The sequence below is a fragment of the Helianthus annuus genome, chromosome 15 (assembly GCF_002127325.2).
Source record: "Helianthus annuus cultivar XRQ/B chromosome 15, HanXRQr2.0-SUNRISE, whole genome shotgun sequence".
In the NCBI taxonomy this organism is placed as follows: Eukaryota; Viridiplantae; Streptophyta; class Magnoliopsida; order Asterales; family Asteraceae; genus Helianthus; species Helianthus annuus.
Genome location: NC_035447.2, coordinates 63851500 through 63868664, shown reverse-complemented (window position 1 = coordinate 63868664; position 17165 = coordinate 63851500). Strand labels below are relative to the sequence as shown.

The 17165-nt window shown below is 34.2% G+C and overlaps 1 protein-coding gene and 1 long non-coding RNA gene across 3 annotated transcripts; one reads left to right on the top strand and one right to left on the bottom strand.

Moving 5' to 3' along the window:
* The first annotated feature begins 1893 nt into the window (after positions 1-1893).
* On the top strand, positions 1894-2985 carry LOC118487219. 2 transcript variants are annotated; one of them, XR_004880829.1, is made up of 4 exons: positions 1894-2484; positions 2548-2625; positions 2790-2904; positions 2967-2985. It is a non-coding gene; the product is annotated as an uncharacterized LOC118487219 (long non-coding RNA). The 2 variants fall into 2 exon arrangements; XR_004880830.1 differs by having other exon boundaries at positions 2782-2904.
* Positions 2986-7148: 4163 nt separating this feature from the next.
* On the bottom strand, positions 7149-9541 carry LOC110913727 (putative receptor protein kinase ZmPK1). Its single transcript, XM_035983840.1, has one exon. It carries the CDS (start codon positions 9300-9302, stop codon positions 7167-7169), a length of 2136 nt encoding a protein of 711 aa, XP_035839733.1. The 5' UTR covers positions 9303-9541; the 3' UTR covers positions 7149-7166.
* Between the last annotated feature and the right edge of the window lie 7624 nt (positions 9542-17165).

The following is a 17165-nucleotide window of genomic DNA, read 5'->3' as shown; positions in this document are numbered from 1 at the left end:
ATGATTCATGAATGGTATGTTCTTTTGTATTTTATCTACTGTTTCATCACAATGTGTTTTATCAGTTAGTGGTTGATGTGATTTTGGCATTCTTGATGTTCTGTTTTATCAATTACTGGTTTCATCACAATGTGTTTTATCAGTTACTGGTTGATATGATTTTGGCATTATTGATGTTGTGTTTTATCAGTTACTGGTTCACATTATGTTTTATCAGTTGGCATTCTTGATGTTGTGTTTTAGCAGTCAGTCACTAGTTCGTCACGTTGTGTTTTATCACTAAAACACACTACTATGAACACATCTAGATCTGATTTATCGTTATTTTTTGTATGATTTGGTGTTTACAAATGTGAGAGATTAGACAAAGAGAGAAAAAAATGCGACATTTTTGGAGGTGGTTTTATGATTGGTAGTTATTTCCTTATTTAAAACAACTTAAATGACACATTTACCCTCAATCAATTAAATTAGCCTATTTTAAAGACACGTATATTACCAAAATGCCACCAAAATGATCTCAACCATTAAACACACTCATCTGATGGCCCAAATCGCTTCCTACACTTCCTAGGAAAAACACACTTTCCGCAGGATCCCCACTCTATTCAATTATGTATTACATGGCGTAAGTGAAAATGTCCAAATAACATTTTTATGATTACAAAATAATTTATGAATATTAACTACCAATCATATGGTTTGAAATGTATAACAAAAAATTATATAGAATACATATATTATTTTTAAATAATATATAAAAACTGTGTTAACATGAATAAAAGTTGGTTAATTAAGAATCCTAGAAATCCCCAAATTAGTATGAACCCTAAAATATGATTCTTCAAATTGAGAATCAACTGCCCTTTATCAACGGAAATTGATAGAGTGCTTTTGAAGATGACATAAAATAAATACGTTTAGGCTCAAGAATTACCCAAAACGGATTAGAATCACTGAATTAGTTGAAGAAAGTTCCAAGCCCTAGAATGAGAAGTCTTGAATTGCAGAGAGTTTTTGTGACATTAATGGTGTGTATGGATGCAAAAGGTCTCGAAAATGGCTAACGAAGATTGTCCTTGCGGCATCAAAACTTGGTCGTTGGAATCTCGCGACAAGAAAACAAGGGAGATAACAAAAGGGTTTGGTTTATGTTTTTCCTAGATGGTAGAAGAGTTCGTGTATATATCTATAATATCTATCTATCTATCTATCTATCTATCTATCTATCTATCTATCTATCTATCTATCTATCTATCTATCTATCTATCTATCTATCTATCTATCTATCTATCTATCTATCTATCTATCTATCTATCTATCTATCTATCTATCTATCTATCTATCTATCTATCTATCTATCTATCTATCTATCTATCTATCTATCTATCTATCTATCTATCTATCTATCTATCTATCTATCTATCTATCTATCTATCTATCTATCTATCTATCTATCTATCTATCTATCTATCTATCTATCTATCTATCTATCTATCTATCTATCTATCTATCTATCTATCTATCTATCTATCTATCTATCTATCTATCTATCTATCTATCTATCTATCTATCTATCTATCTATCTATCTATCTATCTATCTATCTATCTATCTATCTATCTATCTATCTATCTATCTATCTATCTATCTATCTATCTATCTATCTATCTATCTATCTATCTATCTATCTATCTATAATATATTAAAAAGAAGAAGTGACGTACAAGATGGTAATTATACCACGCGTATCGATTCTAAAGCAGCATGTACAACTGATGAAAGCTTGCTTTATGAGGGTAAAATTGTAAAGAAGTCAACATTTTAAGACACTAAAAGGGTATAATAGTAAATTGCACTCACATAATTAATATCATCCTCTGCCCTCAAGAAGAAACCTAATCGACTGTCGACCGATCGACATCCTCAAAATCAAAACATTCAATTAGGAATTCCAAACTTCTTCCTCTTTATTTTTCTCTTCTTAAAAACACCCATTTCCATCAATCTTAGTTGCGTTTGAATCCAAATCAGAGACCTACAATCGCCCATGACTCCTTTTCGTGATTTTTTGGCTGAATCACGTAATTCGTTTTCTGCAAATGGTTGCTGAGTTTTTGGATCTGGTTATCAAGTGGTAATATGTATTATACAGTTAATTGATTGGTTTTGAATTACGTTTGCAGGTTGCTTCATTTTCATGGAATTTAGTTACCTAATTACCTAATATGTATTGATTGTGTCGTTGCTCGATGGGTCTGTGGCGGTTGTTCTCTTCATCAAAGCTATGTCGTCGGTCAGTTTACCTAAACCCTAATTTTTCAATTTCATGTTCTAATCTATGTGACCCCATATCGTAAATAAATCGAAATTTGTATCCAAGTTCTCTAATTGGTGTTCTGATGTTTGAAATTTCATCCATTTATATCCAACTTTGAGTCGAGCATCTATGGGGAAGATAGAAGTTTGGAAGCCATGAATCAAGGTATACTTAAGTTGTTTTGTCATTCTTTTCTGTTGATCTCTGGTTCACATTCCTTGTTTGCAGGGATTGGTGTTAATCTTGATCTCAACTTCTGTTTTTTCTGCTGATGATAGTTGAAAGGGGAACGACAATGTTCAAAATGTGAACGTGTGCTTTAAAATTTATGAATTACCTTCAGAGAAATAACTTAAGGGGAAGAACTTGTTTTTTTTCTTTCCTGCCCTTACTCTTCCCTTGTCTCTCCTCTGTTCATTGCTTGATTTTGTTATGATTTTACGTTTAATAAATGATTTTTAGTGCTTTAGAAGCTTGGCATGATCTGATCGTTGATTCAAAGAGGAGTAGAACTATGGTCTTTAAAACGCCTCACTACATCGAAACTACATGTTCTCTGGAATTACCTTGCTGGCCACAAAACCAGTGAGTCGTTTTTTAAATTTTTTTCATTGTCGACTTTAATCAAAATAATTACGTGAAATTAGGTTCTCTAGCTTTTATTAGTGGTTTTATGCTGCAATGATGATCTGATATATGTATCATTCAGTTGAACAAAAATTAAGTCAATTTAAGTTTCTTTTAAATCTTTTATAGTTATTGAAATTATTATATGGACCTGATGATAGATGAGCCACAGTTTGACTTTTAAAGCCAAATGTAATACTGTCAAATGCGAATTGGATATGGATTTCGGTACCAAACGTTTCTTAACATCCCATGCTTGCAATTCTGTTATGATTACTGATATTTTTCGGGTGCCGCTGAAAGAGCAGGGTGTGAGGGGGTTCTTTAGTGCGTTTGGCATGAACTTGCTTGAGTCCATTTAGACTAAATAAAAGCCTGTGAATTTTGTGCTGTAAAGTGAAATACTTGAGCAAAATCATAGTATCCCCCTTCCACCTTCTCTGTATTTCAAATTTGTATTTACCAAAAACATAGTTATCATTCACTTATAGGTTTTGAAACTGGTATCATTCACAGTGGGGTGGGGTTCCGGTTAGTCGTACTTGACACGGCGATGCGGTAATCAGACCAATGACCGATTGAATGGAGGTAACAGTTAGTCACTCAGTTTGTTTGTTTGTTCGATTGAGTGGTTAATTGGTGCGTGAACACATCGCCTTAAAAATAAGAATAAATCCTTATTAATATTTATGTGTATTTTATAAATTTGACTTTGGACAGCTTTCAACCCTTTTCCCTTTAGGCTAATGTTGTTTATTTGACCCACTTTTGATAAAACACAACCAAGTCAACCCATATATGGTGTTGTATAGGTTATAATTTTGAATGTGATATGAAACAGCTGGCTTAATCTTATGAAGATTTTGATTGCTTTAACCCCTTTGAAATACTATTGGATATTCAGAACGTATTCAAAGAGCCTCATGGTGGCCTTTCAGGTCTCACAAAGGTAAATAAAAGTATAATGTGATCTTCAATGTTCCCGATCACAAGTCAGGAAAGGTCAGTGATTATCAGTTGTAAAATATAATAATTATGCCTACTAAAATACTAACGCGAGATGTTTTATCTATTTTCATCTTGATGTTCAGTACGTTCATCCTTGGATTGCAATTGATTCCAATATAGGCTTGAATCGATTCCCTGTTTTAAATAGTGATTCGACATTCGAGCACTAGCATATACTACTTGGTTGTGAAGTTGGTTTTAATACTGCTTATGCTTCTTTCACCAAATACAATCCGGCATAAGTTCGAAGAAGCCTGATCTTTCTGTTGCACTTACACTGTATGTATAAACAACCTCATTGTTGTTTTTTCCACCTTCCTATTCTTTTTTTTTTGGTAAAAACAGCCAGGTCGGGTTGGGTATGGGCCACTTAGTATAATATATAGGGCTCTCATTTTAGTGCTTTCTAATTCGACTTATTTGACTCGATGAGTGTAGCTAATCGATTGCTTTCTGTGATTTGTAAAATAAGTGATGGTTCTCATTGTGATTGTTTGTGTGGGCGCTAGGTCATTGGACCGCCTTTTTTATTGTATTACACATCCAGGGCGTGACCCTCCTATTGTAGGTTTAAGATAAAAGTACGGAAGCCCAGGATTTATACACCGAAGCAAAGGGTCTGCTCAAGCCCTATCAATCCAATTCGCAAATCCAATCATGGCATATGTATATGTGAGGTATGAATCTATATGATTTCCAAGTTTTTTCTTTAGTGTTATTAGACGTTAAAAAATGCTTTTTGGTCGTTAAAAAAAGTCGATTGTTTTAATATAATCCTTTTTTGTTGGATGTTAAAAAAGATATTTGGATTTCATTTGTGCATTTTAGAGGACGTATGTTTTTCTTATTCTCTAAATGACTTTACCGGTGATTGACTTCTTGTGTATATGCCTGAATGATGTTGTATGCTATTATACATGATGTACATTATACTGTGTCACTCGGATCTTCTCTTGGTATAGGTGACTTCTTTTTTCTATATTCTATTTTCTATATTCTTTGACTTGATGTGTTGGTTTGTTGTTCGTTTTGGAGCCGAGGGTCTCTTCTGGAAGCAGTCTCTCTATCCCTAGGGATAGAGACAAGGTCTGTCTACATCCCACACTCCCCAGACCCTATGAGTAGCTTTGCTATTTGTGGGATTTACTGGGTATGGTTGTTGTTGTTGTTATTGTATTTGCCGCCTTCCAGTTATTGTATTTGCCGCCTTCCAGTTATAGAGCCTACTAACTCTTTGTAGTTATGGAATTCTTTTCAAGTTGGTGATATTTATTATACTACATAGGTTTTTTTTATTTAGTCAGGAGTAAAGAGTACCAAATAATGGACGAGACTTCGTGATGGCTTTTATTAATTTTATTGGATCCGTGATGTGCCTTGTTGATTAATTTATCCAACCAAGGTTCATTTCGTTTCTACACAGACACAAAAGTATCATTGATCTTAACTTTTTTCCCATCCTCAGTTTATTCAACCTAACCGTTTTAACCCGCACTAAAAGTTAACTTTGAATAGGGGAAAGAAACCGGAAGACATTATGGACTGTGTGCCAACATGTATTCTTCCTCAGTTTTGCTCGGTGAAAATAAACACCGGTCAATTGCTGCTTCACCCATCGATAAACAAAGCTAATAAAGCTGATGGTTTTTGAGGTTGTTTTCCCAGATATGTTTTCCCCATTTCAATTGATTTGATCTGAAACGACATGATAGAGCTAATGGTAAACACATCATGGAAGCTACAGTCCTCGTGGCTGGCTGATCACCGCCACTTCGTAGCGTGTCACCCCCTCGCAAGACTAACTACATCATGCAACCTCCACATCGTAGACGAGACGAGTTTCCAACACAAACGGGTGTTTTTATATCCGTTTCTTTTTGAAGTTATATGTAAGTCAAATGTACCGCATTTGAAAAAGGCCTTGGCTTTTTTGGAAACCAGCATTTTAAGACAAAAGCTTCTAAACTAAAGGAGGTCTCCCTTTTAGTTTTTTTTAGTTACAACTTGCGCTATTTATGTTTAATGTAAACTAAAAACCCCTCTAGACTTTTTTTTGGGTCCCATAAAACCTTGCATTGCCATGAAGTGCGGGGGCTTTTACACGCATACACACCTTATATAGTTTTTTTTTTTTTTTTTTTTTTTTTTTTTTTTTTTTGTAATCATTTGAAGGCTTGATTTAAGTTGACCCTGCCGCAACGCGCGGGTTTCCCAGTAATATACATAAATATTGAAGTTAGTAAATAATTACTTACAATCAAAAAGAATGTTTATGTGATTTAAATGCAAACAAGTGAAAAGGTTTGTAACACTTGGAAGGAATTCAATATGAAGTGGTTGACTTGGTCAATATTGTCATCCTATATTTTATATTATCTTTTAAGAATATATGTATAAACTAGAGCCAATATGAGTTAGGGGTAAACACGAACTACCACCAATAACAAGCTCCTCCGTTTTGTCATATGGTGCATGGAGAGATAAGTTATTTAGGTAACATGGTGAGAAGCCCCTGAATCGAAAAGCCAGTTTGTAGTACGTGACCTAGGAATGTTCATCATATTTTCCTGATGAGATGCACAGTTTAGTGTTGCCCTTTTGAATGTAGAAAACCGAAGTTGGCCGGTGAATGCCACGGTTTACAATCTATTGAGCCAAAGAATGTTCATGGTTAATGAGTTTTTTATGTAACTAATTAAAACAGATATGATTATCTCTAGCATGTATTGCATCGACTATGGGATTGTAGGTGGTTTGATCAAGACCGTTAAGAATAATGAATGTTGTCCGGTATGGTAGTGGCAGGAAATTCGTTATCAGATAGAAAATCAGAAAAATGAATATAACTACAAGTACCATTGTTGTCCGATATGGTATGGTAACGATACGGTGTCAGTTTATTATTAACAAAGACAATATAAATAAATACCGGTACCGATGTGATACATATATTGTTGGTGGTTTTGTTTGGTTTTGTATGATAACATCATAGTACGTGTTTTCAATATATTTTATCTCAATGTAAAAAACAATCAATTTCGGTTTCAGTTTAATACGATAGCGACACAATATCCGTTTTCAATAAAAAAATTATCACAGGAAAAAATTAACTTTTAAGGCAAGTTATCTAAAAAAGAAAACCAACTACAAGATTAATAAAATATTATTAAAAAATTAAAGTATTCATCCACACTTTTAACTAATAAAGTTAACTAATCTTCCATCTCCAGGTGGATAAGCATCTTCACAACCTCACTCATGGTAGGTCGAGCGTCTTTGTCATCATCAACACATTGTAGAGCCACTTTTAGAAGATTATTCATTTGATTTTCTTCATACTCACCCGTAACCATAGGATTCACTATCTCTGTGATGTGTGTCTCTGTCAAACTTTCACTAGCCTCATGGACCTTCTCTTTTATCCAACTTACGAGCCTCTTTTGTTCCAACCTTTCGTTATCATCACTTGGTTGATCATATGTGGGACTTCTTCCTGTTATCATCTCTAGCACCACCATCCCGTAGCTATAAACATCAACTTTTGAAGTGACTGGAAGATTAAACACCCATTCTGGAGCCATGTACCCTCTGGTGCCTCTTATCCTTGAAAATACAAAATTTTCTGTTTTGCCTTGTTGGAATAGCTTGGACAGACCAAAATCAGCCACCTTTGGGTTATAACTAGCATCCAACAATATATTTTGTGGTTTAACATCACAATGTAAAACCCACTCCAAGCATTCTTCATGTAGATAAGCTAGCCCTTTCGCAACGCCAGATGCAATTTCAAATATGTTTTGCCAATCAAGCTGGTTACGACCTATGTTGTTAGCTAATGAGCCATTCTCCATGTACTCATAGACCAAGATCCTATGTTTTCCCTCAGCACAATAACCATATGTTTCAATCAAGTTCCTATGATTTATCTTTCCGATTGTGCTCATCTTTGCTAGAAATTCAGCTTCTCCTTGGATAGCCTCATGAAGTCGCTTAATTGCTACTACCCGATTGTCTGGAAGTTTGCCTTTGTACACAGTACCACCACCGCCTCTTCCAATCTCTTCTTGGAACTTATGAGACGCCTTCACTATCTCAGCGTATGTAAACCTTTTGAATCCAGTAGCAATTGCTAGGTAGGTTTGGGTTGTTGTACCTGAGGGTTCTTTGGTGATATAATAGAAGAATACAAAGGATGCAAATTCAATTACACCAAAGATGATGGAGAACCACAACATGAACTTGACGGACCCATTTACACTCTTTCTCTCATGCTTTGGCTGCATTATAGAAGTCACACAATACAAGTTGGACTCATTGGCAATAGATGAATTATATGCTAATACATCAGATTTAGGTAGCTTAAGAAAAGTGTCGATATGAGTATCCTTGTGGTGGCCATTGAACAGCAAAGTCTTGACATAACATCTTGAGGAGCGTGTGTGTTCATCGAAGGAGAGTTGGAATGCTTTACAATTTGAGTTATTGAGGCATGCCTTCTTGCATTCTGTGAAATCGGATCTTTCTATAGATTGAGAATCAAATCCATAAAATTCCACACGAGGGAGCTTGAAGAAGTCATAGTTTTCATAATGTCCAGAAAGATCATGTATAGGTTCACACCCGAAAGACAAGTCAGAGTGGTTCTTGCTCTTGTATCCATGCATGCAAGCACATTTCCTTCCTGATTCAGAGTTGTAAGTACAAAGACTGTTTGGACCACAAATCCCACGTATAGTACATGGTATTGAGATTGCTTGCCATGAAAGACTCCAACTTCTTTGGTTAAGTGAGTAAACTCTAATATTGCCATCAACATCAAGGGTGAGTCTTCTTTGAAGGGCATCACCATAGTCTGTGGTGGTAAAAGTAAGATCGTCTGAGGAATGGAAATACCCATTGGAATCAAGCAAAGCAATTCTACTATTATTGTAAATAGACCTTCCCGATTCCCATGATTCTAACCAAGGCATAGGCCAATAAATGCTGGGAAATTCATTGTTGGTGTAAAGAAGGCGAAGTACATGGTCATTGTCAAAGTAGAATTTGTAGAAGCCAGAAGAAAAATTTGTTAAACTTGTGGAAGATATAAGGACGGTATCTTTGGTGAACGGCTGATTGGGAAGGATGGTATCGGTTGGAAAACTAAAGCTTTGCCAAAGATACGATTCTTTTTCTAACCGGGTAAGAACAAGGTTACCCGAGTCAAGGAGTTGCAGTTGCAAGGACGAATTAGAATGAGTGTTGGTGGTCCAAATGCTTTGGCCAGCGTCCGTTAGAACAAGGTTACCGTTTTTCCACAAGGAAAGCCTTGAGCGTTTTCCGTTAACAGGCCGGTCGCGGTTTGCCATCCAAACTAATGTATGATCTCCATCCAATGTGGGCTCAGAAAACCATATTGCAAAGCAATAAGCATTTTGGCCAATCTCGTGAAATCCGGCTGTGAAAAGGCCATTTGATGAAACCAAATGATCTTTCTTTTCAACAAAGAGTGATGAGCCTTGTGCTAATACACTTGATGAAGAAGAAGAAGATGCAACAACTTGTGGAGAATAACATAGGGTTATTAAAGGTAAGAGAAATACGAAGGGGAAATGCATGATGTATTGTGAATGAATACGCATCTACTTTGTGCGTGTATATATACCAATACTGGTTGAAATATGCTCAAATCATATGCTGGTAATCGAAGGATTTTGTATTCAAAGTTGTCTACTGGCCTAGGGACCCATTAACTGACATTATACTAACTAACAAAATGTGATCAACCGCCTAAAATACTTGGTCAGAAGAACAAACAGGGTCGATCAACTTGTTGTGAATAATAAATCTACTGATTGGAATAGTCTCAAATCCCATGGTCGTAACTCGTAATTAAAGTATTTTGTATTCAAATTTCCACGTAATTAAAATATTCCTATTTTCTTTTGGAATGAGATCTTAAAGATATGCAATGACACAGTTTCTTACATCATTTTAAATCCAGGGTATGAGACATAGTTTTGCTTTTCATTCGAAGCATCTATATGACTATATAATATGATTATGTACGCATGTAATAGGAATACTTAAAGATGCATGAATATCGAATGTTTTCTAAAACACAAACACCGTGAATCTGTTGATTACAAAGGCTAGAGGTGATATCAAGGTTATAAAGAAAAAAAAAACTAAGCTGTTGAATTTAGGGGTATTGGATTTTAATAATCCCAAGTTTCACTAATTGGCCGGTAATAATCCCAACTTCAAAAATTGCCTACAACAGTCCCAACTTGTAAGATTTTGGCCACCAATGATCCTTGTCTAACTAGGTTATAACCTTGTTGGGCTGGTGACCTTCAACTTATTCCGGCGACCCGTTTTACCCCTGAAACGACCAAACGAGACCACCACCAATCATCTCTAACCTCCTGTAATCTTCTCCACTTCTCAAAAGTTTAATATTTCCACCATCTACGCAACTCCGGTGACCTGCAACTTATTCCAACGACCTTCTTTACCCCTGAAACCACCAAAGGAGACCACCACTTGTCATCTCCAACGTCTAGTGACCTTCTCCGCAGCTCAAAACTTCAAAAAACTAACTGGGTTATAACCCAGTTAGACAATGATCATTGGTGGCCAAAATCTTACAAGTTGGGACTGTTGTAGGCAATTTTTGAAGTTAGGATTATTACCGGCCAATCAGTGAAACTTGGGATTATTAAAATCCAATACCCCTTGAATTTGTTGCAAAAGATGAAGAATAAAAATATAAAACGTTAGAAGACACAAGTAGAATAACACTCAATTTGCCAAACGAAGTACACTAATATTTTATATTTATTTATGAAAATTTGGTTTCAAATTTTCAAATTAATTTTATGTTGGAAAAATTAGTGAATGGATATTTAGTTAAATTATAATTGAATGAAATTATAATTACTAATTAAACTCCATATGTGAAACTCTTGAGTAGAGTTTTATGTCACTTGATTAGCTTTTATTAGAGTTTTATGTCTCTAATTAAATCACTAATTAAGTGAAACTTTTATTAGAGTTTTATGTCTTTAATAAAATCACCAAGAAACTCTTCACTACATACAACTCTTGTAGTAAATGGTAGGGTATGTGACTCATTGGTATGATGAGAAAACTACAAGAGAAAGATAATATGTATGAAGAATTCTTGGAGAAGTGGTGAAGACTTGAACATCCATATGTTGGATATTATAGAGAGATGAGTTTTCTGTACTCAATTCAATCATCTTCATATCATTTTTTCCACAACTTCTAACACTATAATTTTATCTGGTGTAACCTCGGGCGCGTGGCCATCTCTGGCAATACATACTGCTTCGGCTGTTGTACCCTGGGAGACAGACGCGTCGTCTTTAGTAGAGGTGCGAAATCTGTTTTAAGGGAAGTGTGTTTGAACACGTGCCTCAGCCATAATCGTCAACGTTTGTTTGTTTCTTTTGTAGGAAATTATTGTATAAGAAGGCGTGGTTCAAGACCTTGTTGAATCATACACAACGGACTGGAAACACAACGAACCATACAAATAGACGCGGTTAAAGATCAAGTTGAAGACTTTATCCTTTGAAGATATTGGTTTGAATCGATTGTTTTATTAAATATGTTTTACTTCATATTTATTTTCGTTTGAATATATACACGGTTCATGTGCTACAATTTCCTAAATATTTAAAGAGAGTATCTCTTTTTTTATTAATTTTATTAATAAAAATGTGACCCATTTCCTACAAACTTAAAACAGATTTAATGAGATTGTTGGTACAATCTTAAAAACCTTATTTATAAGGATTTTGGGTTTACGAAAGGATTTATAATAGAATAAAAAAATATTTTAGAGATTATGAACTTATAAATAATTATTTTGGGAAATATGTATGTAATACAACTTGTTGTGTTTGGATTTTTTTTTGAGATTGAGATACAATCTTAAATCCTATACCGTGGTACAAAACGAATAGTTTTAGTTCCAACGTTTGATTTTGAAACGATTTTGGGAATCGTTAATTTTTCTAACTTTTGTGTTAGATCGGGTTTATTCGTGTAAACCATACGTTTTTTTTAAACGTTAAATTCTCTAACATGTGTGTTAGACCGGAATTATTGGTGTAAACCATACGTTTTTTGTAAACACTAAATTCTCTTAAGAAGAGTTTTTATGTCTTTAAATAAGAGTTTTATGTTACTTTATTAGAGTTTATGTCTCTAGTTAAGTCTCTATTTAAAGTAGACTTTTCATCCACCCATGGATTGATATGGACAAATAAGTCTTATAATGATTTTTGTAATCATTTGTCTTCTAACATGTGAGTTAGAAACGTTCATGAAAAGAGTTAGTTTGGAAGCAATTTTTTAATTGTTTAGTTTCTAACGTGTGTATTAGAAATGACTTATTTATTTGAACTAGATATGTGTTTTTAGCAAGTCGAATTAACATTTTGTGGAAATGTTAATATTTCTAACGTGCGCGTTAGAATTTCTTTCATTTTTAACATGATTGTTAAAAATGGTTAAAATACAAATGCTTTGAAATGTTTTATGTAAACATTTTATATAAGTAATTTGTTGTAGCATTGTTTTTAATGCTTTGTATGATTTAGAAATAAAATGTCATACATTGAAGTTGATGTTTAATTGGCTTCAAGGAAATAAATCACCATAAAATGATGGTGTGGTATTTATATGAATTTAATGAAATTAAAATCATTTACTAGACTCTTTATATGGAAGATAAACTCTTAAGGAGAGTTTCATGTCAATTTATTAGTTTTTATTAGAGTTTATGTCTCTAATAAAATCTTTAATTAAGTGAGAGTTATCTCCACCCCATGCCTCTTGTATTAAAAGTAGGCTATGTGCCTAACTTGATGAGATTGAAAAAAAAAAATATAAGAGTAAGAATAAAAGAATTAAATCACCATAAAGTGATGGTGTAGTTGTGTGTGATTTTATCACCAACTTTAATTTGTGATTTCTAAATCTAAATGGTCATGTTTTATATAAAATGACTTAAATTTTCTAACACTTGTGTTAGAAAATGTGTATCACGAATACGAGGTTAGAGATTGTTCATGATGAACAGAAATGTTTTATGTAAACATTTAATTGCATATGTGTGCATTAAACATGATGAGAAATGGTTTATTTTATAAACTATATCTTTCAAAAAACGTTTTATGTAAACGTTCGATTCTATAATGTGCTTGTTATAACATTTTTTCTAACATGCGTGTTAGAAAATGTTATTTGGTGAAAAACAACTTGGTGTTGTTGTGAACAAATTTTAATTGTTCAAGTTTACTACTTAAATGTAGTATTTGTAACAACTTGGTGTTGTTTTGAGCATAATTGTCCAAGTTTAAAGTTTCAAGATGAAATGGGGAACTTGTACTTACAAGTGCATGGAGTCTTATTGAGGGAGTACCTCAAGACATGCCATGGGACGATATTGTTGAAAAGATTTCGGTCAGATTATAAAGTGTTGAAGATAAAAGCACTTTGCAATTTGATGTCTACATATTGTCTATGCTTTCGTTTAAATTTCAAAAGTGATTGGCACTTATGATTTAGTTTCCAATGTATTTTATTGTTTTGTGTTCAATATCTTCGGATAACACATGCAATTTTTTTTACAAAGAAATAAATCACTAATGGTTGTGACGTATAAATTATTTTTGTGGAAAATAATTATAACGTCGGTTATACATTGTTTAAAGGAATATGGTTTTAAACGGATAGTACATGAAAATACTTGGACATAAACAACTTGAGAGTTGTTACATTGACTAAAAGTCAAAGATGAAATATCAAATGTATAACCAAATCATGAATGAGTAGTGAAAGAACGTAGTGAGTGTATTGAGATGAAATACACTAACGACATTCATGTCGCATACTTCATTAGAAGTCATTGAAAAAATTCACAAGTGTGAATTTTAACATATGGAAGTAAAAGTACTATATGTTATTGTATACCTTTAATAAATCTTGCGAGATTTATAAGTAGATGCGTCTACCACTTGATTATTGTTAGATCTATATGGAGATTTTACATTCATTTGGGAGATCATCCTAAATATACATATCTCCTAATGAATAACAATACATGTGTGCAAATCACTTATGGCAAAATTATGACGCCATGTTGTTGAGTGTCGATCTAGTTGACTCTATCTCACACATAATAGTGATTGTAGACGAGAAACATTTATCTTGTTGGTGATGAATGTGTTCACCAAGTGACTTGGATTAAGACTTATGTTTAAGTACTTATGAGTCAATGGTAGATCGTTGGAGATCAAAGGTAAACAAGTTATGTTCCTTAAATGAATGATGAAATTTAGCTGTGTGCTATATACAATAATTTGTGAGACCTTCCTAAATATTGATGTTTTAGGATTATGAATAAGTCTCATTATTTTGTCTTAACAAGGGATGAATGTTGCAAAGTGATATTATGATATCCTTAGGGCTGTGAAGAATCAGAATGATGCATCTTCTGTTCACATGCTAAAGTATTGTAGTCTAAAGCATGCTAGACTAGTACTTGGTTAATTATGGGTCTTGACGGAGACTAATTAACTCTAAACATTCAAATGTGTATGAACACAAAAAGAATTTGTGTATGGACAAAGTTGAGAGAGAATTTTCATTCATTATAAGGAAATGACATGTAACTTTTAAGAGTTTATTCAAAAAGCTAATGAGGAGAACTCATTGTCTAAGCTTATTCTAGATGTTAAATTAGAATTATTCTAAGTTGGTGACAAACTTATGACAATGGCATGTGTTGCTTTGGTCAGCTCGGAAGCTTGTGTAAGCTAATGCAATATGAGTTGAATTCACTGATACAATAAGGTTGGTCTTGTTCAATCATATTTGTATAAATGTCGCCATAAGTGGTGTTACGGAAATGTTGATCAAATGGCAAGAAATGTGGGGGAGGAACCATTTAAGAAACAACCCTATAAGGGTATGTAGAAATGGTTCTCATTAACACATCTAAATGTTATCCAATAACACATAAATGTGGGGGGTGTCTTGCATTTGTTTTAGCAATAAGGATTTTGTAATCCAATCTAACATTGCAAATAGACGACTAAGTGGAGGACACAAAGGTCGTAGTGCATAATGGAGATGTGTTTGCCTTAAATGATACACGTATCTTACGAAGACATATGTTATAACCAGATTCAGATGGCCACTGAGGTTATAGTCTTAGAAGTTGACAATAGGCAAAATTAACTTATGAGTTAAGAACACATCATGACAACTGATCTCAAATACGCAAAGTTATTTGCTAATGTTATGGATCCAACAACCTGAGGGTTTATTAGAGATCAAGTTGTGGAATGGGACTGAAGCCCTTGAAAAATGAAGTTCATATGATGGAAACCTAACTCAGTAGACTGGAGATCCCAAGAATTGAGTTCAATAGGAAAACCTAATTGTATGAATAAGCGAGGTCACTGTGGGGGAATAACCCTACGCATTTAATAAGGTAGTTTACTATAAAGATTAATAACCTTCCTAGTCCATTCCTAAAAGTGACAAGTGTGAGGCTAAGCATAATATGTGGTAAATGATTTGGATAGATCACGATAACCACAATGCTTTTAATGATCTAAGGAGAATCACCTATGTTAGAGAGAAGTGGGGTCGCTTCGAATGGAATTGGGGGCACAATTCCTAGAGCTCTCGCAGAACCAGGAAAGTGTTCCACGACCATTATTGGACACGACTATGAGGAGATGACCCGGCTAGGGAGAGTCTTGTGTGAAGTGTATTGTCGTCTACACAAACGGCAGACGAGTTCAAAGACATCGAGATCTACTCAGAGCTAGTGGGCTAAGTGCATTTCATAAGCGAAGGTTCAAAGGGTAACACCTACCTATCGTATGCAAAACTCAACTGTCGAGGTTACATTGGAAATTTTAAGTGTTTTGAACAATCTCCATTCATGTGGGGGATTGTTGGAAAAATTAGTGAATGGATATTTAGTTAAATTATAATTGAATGAAATTATAATTACTAATTAAACTCCATATGTGAAACTCTTGAGTAGAGTTTTATGTCACTTGATTAGCTTTTATTAGAGTTTTATGTCTCTAATTAAATCACTAATTAAGTGAAACTTTTATTAGAGTTTTATGTCTCTAATAAAATCACCAAGAAACTCTTCACTACATACAACTCTTGTAGTAAATGGTAGGGTATGTGACTCATTGGTATGATGAGAAAACTACAAGAGAAAGATAATATGTATGAAGAATTCTTGGAGAAGTGGTGAAGACTTGAACATCCATATGTTGGATATTATAGAGAGATGAGTTTTCTGTACTCAATTCAATCATCTTCATATCATTTTTTCCACAACTTCTAACACTATAATTTTATCTGGTGTAACCTCGGGCGCGTGGCCATCTCTGGCAGTACATACTGCTTCGGCTGTTGTACCCTGGGAGACAGACGCGTCGTCTTTAGTAGAGGCGCGAAATCTGTTTTAAGGGAAGTGTGTTTGAACACGTGCCTCAGCCATAATCGTCAATGTTTGTTTGTTTCTTTTGTAGGAAATTATTGTATAAGAAGGCGTGGTTCAAGACCTTGTTGAATCATACACAACGGACTGGAAACACAACGAACCATACAAATAGACGCGGTTAAAGATCAAGTTGAAGACTTTATCCTTTGAAGATATTGGTTTGAATCGATTGTTTTATTAAATATGTTTTACTTCATATTTATTTTCGTTTGAATGTATACACGGTTCATGTGCTACAATTTCCCAAATATTTAAAGAGAGTATCTCTTTTTTTTATTAATTTTATTAATAAAAATGTGACCCATTTCCTACAATTTATCTATTTGTTTATTTATTGTAATTGTTGCAAAAGTTTTAATCTGTTCCATTATTATTTTCTTATTCTAAGACCATGTGTAGTGGTTTTATCAATAATGCCTCCACCATGGGGCGTTTTCTGCCATGTGGCAGTCCAGTCAGCATGGTGACATCATTGGGGGTTATTGCAAAAGTGCCGTAGTGGCATAAATATGAGTAATGCATTAAATGGCATGAAGATGAGTAACGCATTAAATGGAAACAAGTGATGATGGGTCGAACAGCTTGGTCGATCGAACTGTAGGTTCGATCGAACGGGTTGTTCGTTCGGTTGAACAGTCCGTTCGGACAGCCTGTTCGT

Coding starts and splice junctions, on each gene's coding strand:
- LOC110913727 (XM_035983840.1), bottom strand. CDS start 9,302: ATGGCAAACCGCGACCGGCCTGTTAACGGAAAACGCTCAAGGCTTTCC.